Source organism: Tachysurus vachellii, chromosome 19 (assembly GCF_030014155.1).
Source record: "Tachysurus vachellii isolate PV-2020 chromosome 19, HZAU_Pvac_v1, whole genome shotgun sequence".
Classification (NCBI taxonomy): domain Eukaryota; kingdom Metazoa; phylum Chordata; class Actinopteri; order Siluriformes; family Bagridae; genus Tachysurus; species Tachysurus vachellii.
The window spans coordinates 4,183,773-4,200,337 of record NC_083478.1 but is presented as its reverse complement, the minus strand read 5'-3'; the positions used below and the strand labels follow the sequence as shown (position 1 = coordinate 4,200,337).

The following is a 16,565-nucleotide window of genomic DNA, read 5'->3' as shown; positions in this document are numbered from 1 at the left end:
TGTAAAAAGTTTTTTGATTTTGCATATTTTGGGGGCAGAGCTGCGGCACAACCGAAAGGCCAGTCGGTACACCAATTTAAAAGTTTGTTTAGAGTATCACCCTAAAGGAGCTGGCCGAGTTTGGTGTAGATAGTTCATAAGCTTGCCGAGTTATAAACCTCCAAATTTTATAATGGGAGTCTATGGGAAAAAAGGCCAATTTGAGACCCGGTACCGGAAGTACCGGTACTCAGATCACTTAGAAAAGTCATAGCACGCCTCTCCTCAATGAGCCGGTCGATTTTACACCTCATTCATGGGTCTAGGACAAAAGCGGCGGGAGAAGTTATCGCGCCGAATTTTGTCCGGAAGAGTTTGCAGGATAGTAAGAATGTTGCTTTGCAAGCACCATTAATAATAATAATAATTAATTGTTCAGTGCAGATTGCAGGGCTCTCATGTTTTGAAGACAGGCAACAGTGACATTTCCAACCTTCCAGCAAACACCCCCCCCATCATGATTGAGGACAATGTCCCATCCTGAGACAAGCTGTTTCATGTTGAGGTTTTGTTCAAACCGACCATCAAAAATACCCTCTTTAATTAAATTTTTTTTTTCATTGGTTGTTGCGTTAAATCTTACCCAAAATCTTACTATTTTCTGATTGGCTATTTCTGATTGGCCTTTTTTTTTATTGGCTGTGAAGTGTGATAAGTGAACTCCAGTGGAGACGCGCTTGATTCCTGCTCGGTTCCATATGGACAGCGGTGCGGACAGATACGTTTTGGGCGCTGCGGCTTATTAAATATATGATAAATAGTCAAAACGTTTTTCTGCGTGAGAAATACGATGTGTGTCGGGAGAACGTGACAAAAGACCCAAATGAGTGACTGTCACTCTCAATGCCTGACACTTGACAGCCCTGAAGATTGTATAGTCTGAAGTGACTTCTGTAGAACTTACCCAGTATTATAAAGTGTATGATATTATTTATCATCCACTAGAACATTACAGAGCTAATATTAGTGTTATCTGGTGTCACTTATCTCTTATGAAATGCAGGACTTTGTCTATTCCAGAATGGATTGCTACAGTACACCATTTTGTCGAGCCAGTGTTAATCTACCAGGGCTGAAATACTTTCAGCCACCGTTAAATCCACCTTGTTGTTATGGAAAGTGCTTCTTTGCAAACACTGGGCAGCATTGGGTCAACTTTGTGAGTGCTCCTGTGCCAACGTCGGTCCAGTGTTTGCACAACTTACAGTATATACGCAGAGGGACAACACATGCACCCAAAATAGACCTTGTTCCAACTTCCTTTTTTTTTTTTTTTATTGTTACCTTTTACTACACTTTCCAGAGTCCAGAGTCACTGTACTCTGTAGTTTACGCAGATACACGACTATCTTTGATAGTGTTTATTATAAGTCGATAGATGTTTGATGTATTTTTTTTAACCGGAACCAGGACGGACTAAAGAGACCTAAGCTCTGCCCATTAAATCCAGTCAAATTAAGCAAACCAGGTGGAAACCGCAGTATAAAACTAAAGGCTTTACTTCCAGAAGTTGGGTTTATGACTCTAATTCCAGGGAAAGTAAACATTGTAATGACACATTAACTGTAAAATGACATTTTAAACCGACTTCTTTAAAAGAAACCCCAGAGTTCAGAACAATTTTACGCATAATAACGAACGAGAGTAAGGGAAGCAGAGCGCTAACGTCACCTCGGGCACTTCGTTAGCATACTCTTCGGCTGAAATGTTAGGCGTAACGTCACTTAATCATTATACATTTCTAGAAACTAAGAATAGCGATGCTGAGCATTTAGTGGAACACATAAAAAGAGCAAAGTGCATGTTTTTTTTTTTTTGTGAATGGTTGTTAAATTAGCTGGAAAGAAAAGTCTTATAGCAAGTTTGTCTTGTCATAGACAACGTTCAAATTGAACAATTGAACACTTTTCACTCAGTGTTTGTTCTTCGGAAAGCATTTCACTAATAACAGAAATATGGTCATATAGGTTTTTAGCTTCCAGCTATTGGTTTTTACTGTAGCGTTTATCCTACACAAGGTCACAGGAGGCATGGACACTCTGGACGATGCATAATCTCACACACACTTACACACATTTATACATTCCATACAATACAGGGATGAGAATCAGCCTATGTCTTTGGGTCTTTGGGTCAGGGGAGAAAACTGAAGCACCCTGAAGAAACCCCCGAAGCACAGGGAGAACATGCAAAGTCCACAAACACAGAGTGGAGGAGGGAATCAATCCCCCATCCCTGTGGTGTGAGGCAAATGTGTTGATTTGGACAAACAACAAAAGTCTGACAAAATAAATGTGTGAAGTTTTGAACCTCACAAAGCTTAGAGTTGCCATCCATAAAATCTGACACCAAATCTGATGCCAGCAGGAAGTCAGTGTAAACACACAAGCATACACACACGAACTGTAGGTGAACATTAGCAAATATAAATACAGACACCCATAAGCCATCTGGAAAATATCCTTACACTCTAAAAATGGCTCAGCTAAAAACAAACTGGGCTGGTTTTAAGAACAGGACTATGGAATTGAACTCATGCTGGGTTCATCTAGTTCAGAAACATGGGTTTGTTTATGTAACATAACAGGTTGGTCACAACTTATTTAACCTGGCATGATAGGTTGAGTAAGCAATCCCAATATTTGACAGAATTCAATTCAAATTTATATGTATACTGTAGCAATCAGTGTTGTAATGTAACGGAGTACAAATACTTCGTTACTGTACTTAAGTAGAAATTTCACGTATCTGTACTTTACTTCGCTATTTAAATTTATGTCAACTTTCACTTTTACTCCACTACATTTCCTAGATAAAATGTAAACTTTAACTCCGTTACATTTCCACTAAGCATCTTCGTTACTCGTTACTACAAAATAAAATCAGAAGAAATGTGTGTGACTGCAATAAGGGAGGTTTGGGGAATCACTGCTCCTAGAATGCATTACGCTCCGCACGCTCTACGGAGAAGCACAGGGACGCGCAGCGTGCACGCGCAGTCAGAGCTGGAGGCGTTTATCTATAACGTTAATCGGCGGAAAGCCACAAAGACGGCAACCAAAAGCAGTGAAATGTCACTATTCTTATTACCAGAGTTGTAGCACAAACAAAATATTAATGCAAACAATCCATTCAATACTAAATAAAAATAACATTTATTGATTTGGTCTTTGTCTTGTGAGTATTTTTTATTAATGACTGCATTCATTGGACACACTGTTTGTAGAGAATGAACACATACATGAACTGATCTGATTTGAGACTAGCATCATTACATCATGCATAACATTTTGGTGTCCACTTTTGCCATTTAATAATACCATAACTTTTGGCTTACTATGTAGTCATATAATATATAATATAAAACTCTTCTTGTTTTAAATTCTCACTGAGGACTAAAACCCCCTAAAGATGAGACCCTAGAACCGCCCCTGCTCTTATGCCTACAGAAAATCATTGAAATTTTACTTTTTACTTTTACTTCAAATACTTAAGTACATTAAATATCCAAAAATTACTTTTGGTACTTAAGTACATTAAATATCAGATACTTTAAGACTTTTACTTGAGTAATATTCTAAAAGGTAACTTTCACTTCTACTAAAGTCTTTTTCTAGTAGAATACTTGTACTTTTACTCAAGTATTGCTTTCTAATACTTTATACAGCACTGATAGCAATTTTAACAATGGACATATATAGTACAAATAGTTCAAGATTAATATTAGACTTATATTTATAACGTGTTTGTATTTAAGTCTGAGGTGACTGAGGTGACTGTGGTGAGGAAAAAGTCCCTTACATGGAAGAGGAAGAAACCTTGAGAGGAACCAGACTCAAAAGTGAACCTCATCCTCATTTGGGTGACACCGGAGGGTGTGATTATAAATATACAGTCCGAAAATTGTTATTAGTAGTAGTAGTATTAGTGCTAGTGTTATTATTATACTTAGAGAAATAAATGCAATCCAAACACGCATTACTCTACCCCTTGTCCTTCAGTCAGAGGTCCGATCTAAAGTTTCTAAATCAGTCCCTGTTGTCATTAGCACATAGAGCACATAGAGTGCTGTACACATCCTGCTTCAGATTTCTTCACACCGGAAACATGCTCTTGTTCACGCCGTTCCTTCTAAACCGAGCAGCACAGTTAGTTCTTCATAGGATTAAAGATGACAGCCCAGGTCCCGAGGCTGCTGTAAAAGAGCGCGGATGATGTAATAGATCATCTTTTCTTTCTCACTTTGTCTCCAGCGCTGTATGATTCTGTCTTTCAGGTTTGGCCAGTGACAGCATCTCGACTGGAGTTTAAAGCAGCCTCGCGCATGCTCATCACCTCGCTAGGAGATTATCATCAAACCCCAGAAGACAAAGGAGAGAGAGGGGGGACAAAAACTGACTGAGACTCTGAGAGACAGTGTGACGCTCTACAGCCTCATATAACCTGTATAACTGTGAAGAAAGAGTGAGAAGACCTGCACAGCGTGACTAACACACAGAGACATAGTGAAAATCCTTAAATCCATCCGACACGGGAGATCTCTGGAGAACTCGAACCACCATCTCACATGCTGACAAGATGACGATAAAACAAGCAAAATGGTATTTCAGGAGAAACTGAAATGTGGTCACTGTGGGTCATAATTACTGGCTTGGAAATGAAACATCTTCCAGCTACTGTAGCACTCACTTCCAATCACTGCGTTCAAGTAAAGCTTGTAAAGAAAAGTCACCTGTAAAGAGTTTCTGTAAAAGGAAGCTCAACAGTAAAACAGGCCAATTCGCCCACTATCTGTCCTAAATTATATCCGAGATCTGAATTATTGTCAGGATAAAAGTCCCAAATGAAGAGGAAGCCAATGTAAAATTTTTCCAGACATCACGTCCATATCTTATTTCCATCACCACATCCGAGTCTCCTGACAGATCGGACATGCTTGGTTTTCAACAATAATCTTTATAACATAGCCAATGAAGTCTGACCTTGCAGTTTTTGGTCTTGTCTCGCGGGCCTGGCATGCAGGGTTGGCACAATGGGCTGGGCGGGTGCGGAAGATAATACCCTCCGGGGCTGTAGGGGCAGCAAGCATAAGAGGTGGGGAAGTGTGTGTACCACAGGTCCTGTCCATCCTGACACTTGGGACATGGTGAGAGGAAGGCTTTAGCCTGGGGCTTCTCCACACTAACCTTCGGGTTTCTCATCCACCTCCGCACCTGTTTATCCAAACAAACACGGACAAAACACACACACACACACACACACATTAATGACACAATAACCTTAAGGTGTCTTAGAGCTTCAGTTGGAGAAACACTTATTCTGAAGTGATTCTGAATCACTTTACTACAGACCAAGGAACCGGTTTGAAGAATTTAGGTCTTGGTTTTAAGGGACCTTTTTTTTACTGTTTACATGGAGTTGTGGGTATGTTTCACTTAAAAGCATGCCCTTAGTGAATTGCCCCTGTATGGTGATGTACTGGGGTCCAATCCAGGGTCTATTCCTACCAAGTACCCGGTTGTGTCTAGAAGGTCCAATGCAATCCTGATAGTGAAGCATTCGAGCCCTCTCAACTAGACTGTATTAGTTTCTTCCCCCCCTGCCATCAGAGTCCTTAATACCCAGAGGGACTGATACCAACCCTCAACCCCCGAACCCACACACACTCATAGTCAACTGTAAAATCTTTGTACTCGACTGCAGTTTTTGCATATTACTTTTTATGTTGTTACAGTCACAAAAACTAAATTCTGCACGTATTCTGCCCACCTACATCTTTTCTGCTGCTAGATGTTGTTCTTTATGTTTACATCTGTGGATTTATTACTATTGAACTTTAGTCATTACAGAAAGGTGAAAAATACTGTATAATATTATACTGTATTCACACTGTCTTTGTCTTCACACTGTCTTTGTCTTCACACTGTCTTCAGTGTTTACACTGTCCTTGTCTTTACACTGTCTTCTGTCTTTGTCTTCACAATGTCTTCTGTCTTTACTCTGTCATTTGTATGTCACATTGTCTTCTGTCTTCACACTGTCTTTATCTTCACACTGTCTTTGTCTTCACACTGTCTTTGTCTTCACTCTGTCTTTGTCTTTACACTGTCTTCAGTGTTTACACTGTCCTTGTCTTTACACTGTCTTCTGTCTTTGTCTTCACAATGTCTTCTGTATTTACTCTGTCATTTTTATGTCACATTGTCTTCTGTCTTCACACTGTCTTTGTCTTCACACTGTCTTTGTCTTCACTCTGCCTTTGTCTTTACACTGTCTTCAGTGTTTACACTGTCCTTGTCTTTACACTGTCTTCTGTCTTTGTCTTCACAATGTCTTCTGTATTTACTCTGTCATTTTTATGTCACAATGTCACACTGTCTTTAGTGTTTACACTGTCTTTGTCTTCACTCAGTCTTCAGTCTTCACACTGTATTTGTCTTCACTCTGTCTTCTGTCTTCACTCTGTCTTCAGTCTTCACACTGTCTTTGTCTTCACACTGTCTTTGTCTTCACTCTGTCTTCTGTCTTCACTCTGTGTTCAGTCTTCACACTGTCTTTGTCTTCACTCTGTCTTCTGTCTTCACACTGTATTTGTCTTCACTCTGTCTTCTGTCTTCACTCTGTCTTCAGTCTTCACACTGTCTTTGTCTTCACTCTGTCTTCTGTCTTCACACTGTCTTTGTCTTCACTCTGTCTTCTGTCTTCACTCTGTCTTCAGTCTTCACACTGGCTTTGTCTTCACTCTGTCTTCAGTCTTCACACTGTCTTTGTCTTCACTCTGTCTTCTGTCTTCACACTGCGTTTGTCTTCACTCTGTCTTCTGTCTTCACTCTGTCTTCAGTCTTCACACTGTCTTTGTCTTCACTCTGTCTTCTGTCTTCACACTGTATTTGTCTTCACTCTGTCTTCTGTCTTCACACTGTCTTTGTCTTCACAGTGTCTTCATACTCTCTTTCTGTCTTCACACTCTTTTCTGTCTTTGCACTATTTTTTGTCTTTGCACTATTTGCACACATTTACTTTATGCAGTACTGTGTGTATGTACTTAGTGCTGTGTTGTTGTATGGAGTTCTGTGATTCATATAGCACTATGGTCCTTAGTTCCTTTTCCTCTGTATTACTCCAGCTGTATACGATTGTAATGAAAACAAAAGTTTCATGACTTGACTTTACTTGACCAGGATAAAGAAATTAGAGAGAAGTTTTCCAGTCGGGATTCACGTTAATTAAGGCTGTGTCTTCGGTACCTTTTTATCTCTCTATTGAATCATCTTTATTATTTCTTTGCAACAGTGAACTGCAAACAGTGTATTGTTCATTAGCACATCTCAAAACAAGTGTTGGTGACTGCCATGACAGACTAAAAGCACATGTACAGAGCGGTCCTTCCTTTTCACATATTGCTGTACATGTGGCTTTTATCATGAACTTTGTTTAGTCGCATACTTCAGCTGAACATTAACTCAGCAAGTCTTGAGTCATAACTGTTACGGTAAAGAAGAACAGGAATGGCATCCAAAGGGCACACACACACGCATACACACACACAGACACACACACTGAAATTTATGTCTCTTCTTTCTAAAGGAAACGACAGAATCATTAGAACTGCAGCAAAATAACAAGATGTTCAGAGAGAAATAACGAGGAATCGCGAAATGAATTTCTGTCCTGTTGCCTCAGACATTCCTTTTGATCTCTCTTTTTACCCAGCTGATTAAAATAACTACAGAATAGTAAATTATTTTGGCTGGATTCATTACAGTGCCAATTACATCGACTATCCTCTGTATGTATGGAATATCTCTCTCATTCTCTCTTACTAGCTCTTGCATTCTCTTGTTTTTCTGATACACACACACACACACACACACACACACACACACACACACACACACTTCTTTTGATCTGATTTTCAAAGTCGTGTCAGTGTCATCCCCTGCTGTCTTTGTGCCAGTCTGCTGGCATTGCTGCATTGAGATTGAAACGCTCTCATCTTTCCCTGCCTCTCTTCTTCCAACTCTCCTCTCTCTCTCTCTCTCTATCTCTCTCTCTGTCTCTCTCTCTCTCTCTCTTTCACACACACACACACGCACACACACCGAATCGATGAATTCTCAACAAACTGAAGCACTTTCTTCTTGTAACTTTACAAAAACACACACACACACTATATATATATATATATATATATATATATATATATATATATATATATATATATATATATATATATATATATAAAGACAAAAGGAAAACTGAATTGCTCTAATGATGACTCAACTTTTCCAGAACAGCTCTCTCTCTCTCTCTCTCTCTCTCTCTCTCTCTCTCTCTGTGCTTTCTTTATGCAAGCTGATATCACACCACGAACTGGAGGAGTGCAGCGTGCAACGAATACAATTTCAGAAAGCAGGGTTTATTATGTTATGTTGCATTGTTTATCTATTCCAAACTGTTCCATTACAATATCTTCAGCTTTTGAACCATTGACAATTTGAGAAATGTGCTGCTTTTGAGTTAATATTTAAATGAGCAGCCACAACCTGCTACAACCTGAGACCCCTCAATCATACCTTGTTGCACATTACCACACCACGCCACAGTTTGCGCACCTCACTACACCCTTCCACGTCCAACTACATATTGGTACACCTTGCCATATTTCAATACACCCTGACACACCTTGGTATTCCTTGTCATACCCTAAGACACTGCCACACTTTGCCACACTTCACTACACCCTACTACACCCAACTACACTCTGCCACATCATGGTACACCTCAAGACACCCTGAAACACCTTGGTGTACCTTGCCACGACTCGAGACACCCAGCCACACTTTCCTTCACTTTATTACGAGCTGCTATACCTCTCAACACCTCCCTACAACCCGGCCACACACTACCAATCTGCTACTATATGCCATACATCAACACTACGTCCTTCTCCCCACAGCTATATATCTCTACACCCCCCTTAACCCTCTACATCTCGCCACACCATGCTACAACTTGCATACGTGTACACATTCAGTATAAATGCAAAAATATAGTCTCTCTCTCTCTCTCTCTCTCTCTCTCTCTCTCTCTCTCTACGCAAACAGAATCGCAGTTGGCATAACTACATAACAACCCCAATCCAATCTCACTGAGTCAGCTGCTAACACCCCATCCATCTGCTGAGCGTGTGCTTGTTTGTAAGAATATGTGTGTATATCTGTGTGTGTATGTGTGTGCGTGCAAGGTTGAACACAAGCCTGAGCCGAATAGGCACACAACAATCTCCTGTGGACCACAACAAAAGCAATGTGGTGGAATTTCAAAGCGAAAGCCTGCAGGGTTTTACTAAGAAAGTCTTTGAGGCGTATTACCAACATTTCTGTATACATCAGTGTGACTGATCAACTGTGGAAAACTGTGCGTGTGTGAGTGCATCTGTGCGTGCGTGCGTGTGTGTGTGTGTGTGTGTGTGTGTGTGTTTGAGTGTAGACATACTTCCTGTATAATGGTCAATCACAATCAGAGATTAGAACATTTTATAGAATATTAAATCTCATAAATCTTAGACAAGGTTACATGATTTTTTAAAAATCTCTGAACATGTCTCAGTAGAAGGAAGTACACTGTGTTGTACTGTTGCTAAATCCAGCAGTGTCTACACTGAATCCTTTAGCTTTGACCTGAAGAAATACCGGCGAATTGAATCGGCTTTAACATCTACAGTACTGCTGAAATGATACCGAACATCGTGATGGTGCATCAGGGAAATTTGGAAATCAGTGTGAGTTCATGGATCTTGGAATTTCTGTATGAGGGAAGATATTCTTATTGTCTCAGAAATCTTATCATATAAAAAAATACTGTTTCTATAGCAACAACCTACACATTAACTCATACAGCAGATTTTGTATAGAAATTGATTTTTGACTATGTTGATACTAGTAACATTTTTAGAGGGAGTCTCCAATGTCAGCATTTTATAACAGTCAGTATGTTTTCCCATCTGATCTAGGATTTCCAAATGGAGTACATGTTCGTTCGTTCATTCATTCATTCATTTTCTACCGCTTGCATCAAGGCAGGATACACCCTGGACGGAGTGCCAACCCATCGCAGGGCACACACACACACACTCTCATTCACTCACACAATCACACACTACGGACAATTTTCCAGAGATGCCAATCAACCTACCATGCATGTCTTTGGACCGGGGGAGGAAACCGGAGTACCCGGTGGAAACCCCCGAGGCACGTGGAGAACATGCAAACTCCACACACACAAGGTGGAGGCGGGACTCGACCCCCCAACCCTGGAGGTGTGAGGCGAACGTGCTAACCACTAAGCCACCGTGCCCCCCCCTTTGAGTACATGTATTATATTGAAAAAAGAGAAAGATGCTGAGAGCCTTTTATCCAAAGCAATATAGAACTTAGCTAGAAACCAGACGTTTGAAGTTTTAAGAGTTCAAGAACCACAAAAAGTCTCTTTGCCAACAACTGTTAGAACTCAGAACTCAAAAACTCTTTGCTGCCACTGAGTAGAAAATAACATCATAGCAAGCATACAGTGGAATTTTAGCTGACACGATGATGTAGTTTTGTAAGCGAAACCTTAAGGAATAGATCATGCTGATGATTAACATTAACATTAAGACCGGGGATTTTAGTTCAGGATGATTTGAGAGTCAAAGTAAAGAACCACAGGGGGGCACGGTGGCTTAGTGGTTAGCACGTTCGCCTCACACCTCCAGGGTTGGGGGTTCGATTCCCGCCTCCGCCTTGTGTGTGTGGAGTTTGCATGTTCTCCCCGTGCCTCGGGGGTTTCCTCCGGGTACTCCGGTTTCCTCCCCCGGTCCAAAGACATGCATGGTAGGTTGATTGGCATCTCTGGAAAATTGTCCGTAGTGTGTGATTGTGTGAGTGAATGAGAGTGTGTGTGTGCCCTGTGATGGGTTGGCACTCCGTCCAGGGTGTATCCTGCCTTGATGCCCGATGACGCCTGAGATAGGCACAGGCTCCCCGTGACCCGAGGTAGTTCAGATAAGCGGTAGAAAATGAGTGAGTGAGTGAGTAAAGATCCACTGAGGTCCTGTAGGCTTCTTAAAAATGAGCTTCAAATCTAAAGACGTTTTCAGGAGCTATGAGTGTATTTGGCGTGATTAGTGCTCTTCATGGCTAATCTGAATTGTGTTCCTGGATGTCACAGGATACCACATATTTAGCAAGGAAAATGACAAGCTTCACTTGTAGTAACTAAAGTTACAGTTCCTCCAACAAAAAGATTTAAAGTTTCCATTTCCCACAGTGTAATCAATCAGCCAAGACATGTTGTTTTTACTTGATGTTTGCTTCTGTAGCTTTTCAGTAGCGATTCAATGCTAATGTAGCTAAGACCTGCTAACTACCCTGCAACCTCATCCTGGTTTACATAGCAACCATTACACAAATGTTTACACTGCACTTTATTCAAAAACACACCCATGCTCCCATCAATCTTTATATTGTCTATCTATCTATCTATCTATCTATCTATCTATCTATCTATCTATCTATCTATCTATCTATCTATCTAAAATAGTTTGCTAAACAGCAAACTGAAGAAACTTAAACTATAGCAGACACATAATGTTACTGTAAGTCTTTTGCTACTCTATGACTGTTTGAATCACAGTTTCCATGGTAACAAGCATCGCATATTCATGTCTCCTCCTGTCCTGTCACTGGTTTGTTTTCTGACTGTGTTCACCTGTTCAGTGTTCCTCCTTGATTAGTCTCTCAATGTATTCAAACATTCAAGCCAACATTCTGTTTTCCTATTTAAGCTTAGACAAAAATATATCAAGAGTAACTCCTCCTAGGGCTTTCGAGCCACATGCACCAAATTCGGATATGTTGTAGACGCTGGTCTGAAGTTTGTTGCTGTTACTTTTCTAAGCGATCCGAGTACCGGTACTTCCGGTACCGGGTCTCAAAACGACCTTTTTTCCCATAGACTCCCATTATAAAATTTGAAGGTTTATAAATCGGTGAGCTTTCGAACTACCTAGACCAAACTTGGCCAGCTCCTTTAGGGTGATACTAGGGTGAACAAACTTTTAAATTGGTGTACCGACTGGCCTTTCGGTTGTGCCGCAGCCCCGCCCCCAAAATATGCAAAATCAAAAGCATTTTACAACATGGACATGTGACATATCAAAACACTCACAACAATGAGGGGAACTTCCTCACAGGTATTCTGATGACATCACATGCTCGTCTCCAATTACCTCCAAATGTTTTGGCACCCTAGCTTTCTGTTTACTTGCTTCCAAAAGTAGCACCGACCCTTATGTCCACTCGCCTCCAAAAAGCACCGGCCTTTGCGAATACTTGCATCGTCAAAGCCAACATCAAAGTTTGTTGCAATGAACTTTATAAATCTAGTTTTCATGTTGCTGTCTTTTTACTTTTTGGTTTGTTTCCGATCCCGGGGAAGACCTAGGACACGCTGGAGGGACTATGTCTCTCGGCTGTGCCTGGGAACGCCTCGGTATTCCCCCGGAGGAGCTGGAGGAAGCGTCTGGGGAGAGGGAAGTCTGAGTGTCCCTGCTCAGACTGCTGCCCCCGTGACCCAGCCCCGGATAAGCGGTAGAAGATGGATGGATGGATGGTTTATTTCCGAGTTCTTTATCTACTTTATCCTGGTTTTGACACTTGCCTTTATTCCTCATTTTTTGAGTAAGGATTATATTTGTTTTGTATCACCAAATTACAGTAGAACTAACAAAATACATATTTTAACGTGATTGCGTCTTGCCACTACTCACACTATGCTCATTACAGTGAAGTATTGTTTACGTTTTTGTTAATAGAACCCATTAGTTCACTCTGTATCATAGTTATCATAGTACTAGCATCAAGGCTGTTTACATGAGTTAAACCTGAGTCTACCTGAGGCAAAGACCTGGAGGAAGTTTAACCCAATTTGGAGTTGCTGGCTAACTACATTAGTCTCATGGCTCCATTGCATGATATAATTGAGTAATAACACATAGGAGGAGCTTTCTAAACTTCACAATCTTACAGCCAATCAGGTTAAACTGCATACATCCACAAGGCACTTCCATACAGAGCTGATCATACATACCTTCCTTTTGACGAACTGGAAAGCAGAGCACTTCTTAAAGGAGAAGGTCTGTTTCTCTGTGCCGTGGACTAAGCGCATGGCCTCCGGCAGCCCCGCACACTCCGCAGAACCCAGTATGATGCCTGTGGAGCGGTTCGGAGAAGACGGGGCAAAGAGATGTCAAAAGCTGTTTACATTTTCTTTGCCAAAACACATTCAGAGACAAAGTTCTAGCCATGACTGCTTTAGTAAATCTGACACAAGCATCTGTATGTTTTTGGTATAGACAATACTGTGCATGTGTGCATAAGCTAGAAAGGACAAGCAACAATTACTCATAGTCTCACCGGTATTGTTGCTTCCGATGGTCCAGGATGCACTCGCTGTTCTCGCTGACTCCGATGATGTCGCTGCAGGCGGGATGATGGTGCTGATAGGAGATGATGCCGTTTCTATTACATCATGCCCACTGAGCTGCTTCGACTAAGGCTCTGCGCTGCACTGCTGCCTGCAGGTGGTGTGTATGTGTGTCTATTTTATGTGTGTGTTTCTGTGTTTGTGTGTGTGTGTGAGTGAGAGAGAGATAAAGAGGCAAGGGAGATGAAGCAAATGATGCACTTTGTCAATGAGAGACAAGAGCCCAATATGCAGCGTCCCTTCGTCTCCTCTGCGCTCCCCCTATCTGTACGGTGCTCTCTCTGTCGTTCTCTCATCCTTCTGTCCCCCTCCCCTTTCTGCTGCAGATGATGCTCTCTCTCTCTCTCTCTCTCTCTCTCTCTCTCTCTCTCTCTCTCTCTCTTTTGCATTGTGTGAATGAAGGTTTTGCCTCATAAATGGATGAATGAGGAATGATGGATTACTGAGGTGTGTGTTCAGCTTCACCATTCCTGTCAAATGAGATGATGCAATGCAGCAACCTTGACTTAATGTACAACACACACACACACACACACACACACACACACACACACACACACAAAGACGTGCAAAAGATGTTTACAAAGCACAACAATTATTTATTCTACTAATATAATATTTAACTTTTACATCGAGACAGGAAAACTGATAAATAAAAACAACTATGAACAACTAGGACTGCCCAATTTTTACCCAATTTTTCTCACAGTTGGTGATTTTGGTGAAAATTAGATAAATCTAGCTGTTTTGGAAACTTAAAACTGAACCAAAAACAAGACCACACCCCCAAAATAAGCACAAGCACTAAACGCCTAAAGGCTAAATGCTAAATTGCAGCTAACATGATTGACAGCTGGTTTGTGAGGAGTTGCAGCCTCACATCTCCAGGGTCTTGGGTTCGATCCTGAGCTCAGGATTCTGTCAATGCAGAGGAAGAAACCTCCCTGCATCAATGTTTTCTCAGTAAAAACAAGTATCTCAGTAAAAAAAAAATAATCATGTCATTGTGCTATGGTTTTGTTCTTATTGTGATGCTGTGACTTGCTACAGGATTCGAAGTTTTAAATCTTATTACTAGCAGGATGATGTAGTACTAGTGGTGGCTTAAGTAGTTAAGTCTCTGGGGTGTTGATTGGAGGATCAGGGTTCAAGCCCCATAACCACCAATCTGCCACTGTTGGGCCCTTGAAAAAGGCCCTTAACTGTCTCTGCTCCAGTGATGCAGTATCATAGCTGACCCTGTGCTCTGACCCCAACCTCCAAAGTTGGGATATGCAAAGAAATAATTTCACTGTTCTGTAATGTATACATGACAAAATAAATGCTGCTTCTATTCTACCCATAGCAACACAAAACGTATTACAATATTACAGCAATTAAAGTTAGCATGGTTAACAAAGCTGTTATTTATTTCCAAGAACCCAGTATTGTTTTTAGCCCCACGTTCAAAACCAAAAACAAGCTTCTTCAGTTGCATGTGGGGCAAAAACGCTGATTAGTCAGCCATAGTATCTGCCATTCATTCAATAATACCTCGTTGTACAATAGTTAGTTCTAAATAACAACAGGCAGAAATGTGTTCTCGGGGTCACTCTGAGACTCGTCGAATGAGCCAATGATTATTAGCCAGCAGGTGACTAAATCAGTCAATAATGTAGACTTGACACTGAAATAGCTTTGCTGAATGGCTAGTTTAATGTTTAGCATTGCTCAAGCACTTCCAAGAAAAACAAGGCTAAAAGATCTGTCTGCTCTGTACAGAGAATCGAGTCTTTCACAGAATTAAGTCGTTTAACACTGCTGCTTTCTGCTACATTAACTTTCTGTCATGACCAGGTGAGCAGGTGAGTGGCAGCATGCTGGTAAACAGGTACAAAAAAATACATACATACAAACAAACATACACACACACACATACACACATACATACATACATATATACATACATTCAAACAAACATACACACATACATACATGCATACATACAAACAAACATACACACAAACATACACACACACATACACACATACATACAAACAAACATACACACACATACATACATACAAACAAACATACACACAAACATACAAACAAACATACACACACATACATACATACAAACAGACATACAAACAAACATACATACATACATACATACATACAAACACACATACACACACATACATATATACATACATACATACATACAGTACAAACAAACATACAAACAAACATACAAACATACATACACACATACATATGTGCTTTTTTCCTCCTACTTGTTCAGAAGTAAATTCTATTATATATCTAAATGATAAAATGTTCCCAATAGTCAACAGTCGCTGGTCTTTGTATGATCTGTAAATGATGGCAATTGGTAGTCCAATTTCCTGTAATTAAAAATAATTTTTATTCAATTATAACCACAACAGAGAAGAATTCTGGAGGTAGGTTAGACAAAATGCTGTACAGTATAACAGGAGCTCGGACAGCAGGTTTATATTAACTTTAATATGACAATTGCTCTAATAGTAACTGCTTACTTAATGCATACCAAATGCTTCAAATAAATCATATATAATAATTTTTTTGTTTGTTTTGTTTTGTTTCTTTTTTCACACTTTTTCTTTCAGTCATCTCCAGCATCAGAGGTAAAGCTGCACCTTTCTTTGTTCTCGCTAACATGACCTTCTGTATTTTGTCTTATTAACTGGCTGGTGTGTGATATCAGGAGCAATAATGTTTAACGATGTCTTGTTTAATGTAAGTTTAAACAGCAAAAAGTAATATGTCCTTCTTTAATAATATAAGGCTGCTTCATGCCACACTGTCATTCTCCAATTGTTCCTGTAACAGGATGTTGTTCCTGGTTATGTTTGAGTCCTGTCTTCTGAATAAAACTGAAATAAGGTGAGTGCAGCAATGTTCATGTTTCTGTCCTTCTCCATACAGTATGCAGGGAATAACTCTGTCTGTGTGTGTGTGTGTGTGTGTGTGTG

The 16,565-nt window shown here is 40.4% G+C and overlaps 1 protein-coding gene across 1 annotated transcript in view; it reads right to left on the bottom strand.

Annotated features, from left to right (window-relative positions):
• sgk1 (serum/glucocorticoid regulated kinase 1) overlaps nt 1-13,263 on the bottom strand; it is a 41,188-nt gene extending 27,925 nt beyond the window's left edge. Inside the window, exons 1-2 of the mRNA XM_060893721.1 lie at nt 13,171-13,263; nt 5,022-5,252 (exon numbers count right to left, since the gene is read on the bottom strand). Of these exons, the coding sequence (XP_060749704.1) occupies nt 5,022-5,252; nt 13,171-13,248 (309 nt within the window). The 5' untranslated portion in view covers nt 13,249-13,263. The remainder of the gene's footprint in view (nt 1-5,021; nt 5,253-13,170) is intronic.
• Between the last annotated feature and the right edge of the window lie 3,302 nt (nt 13,264-16,565).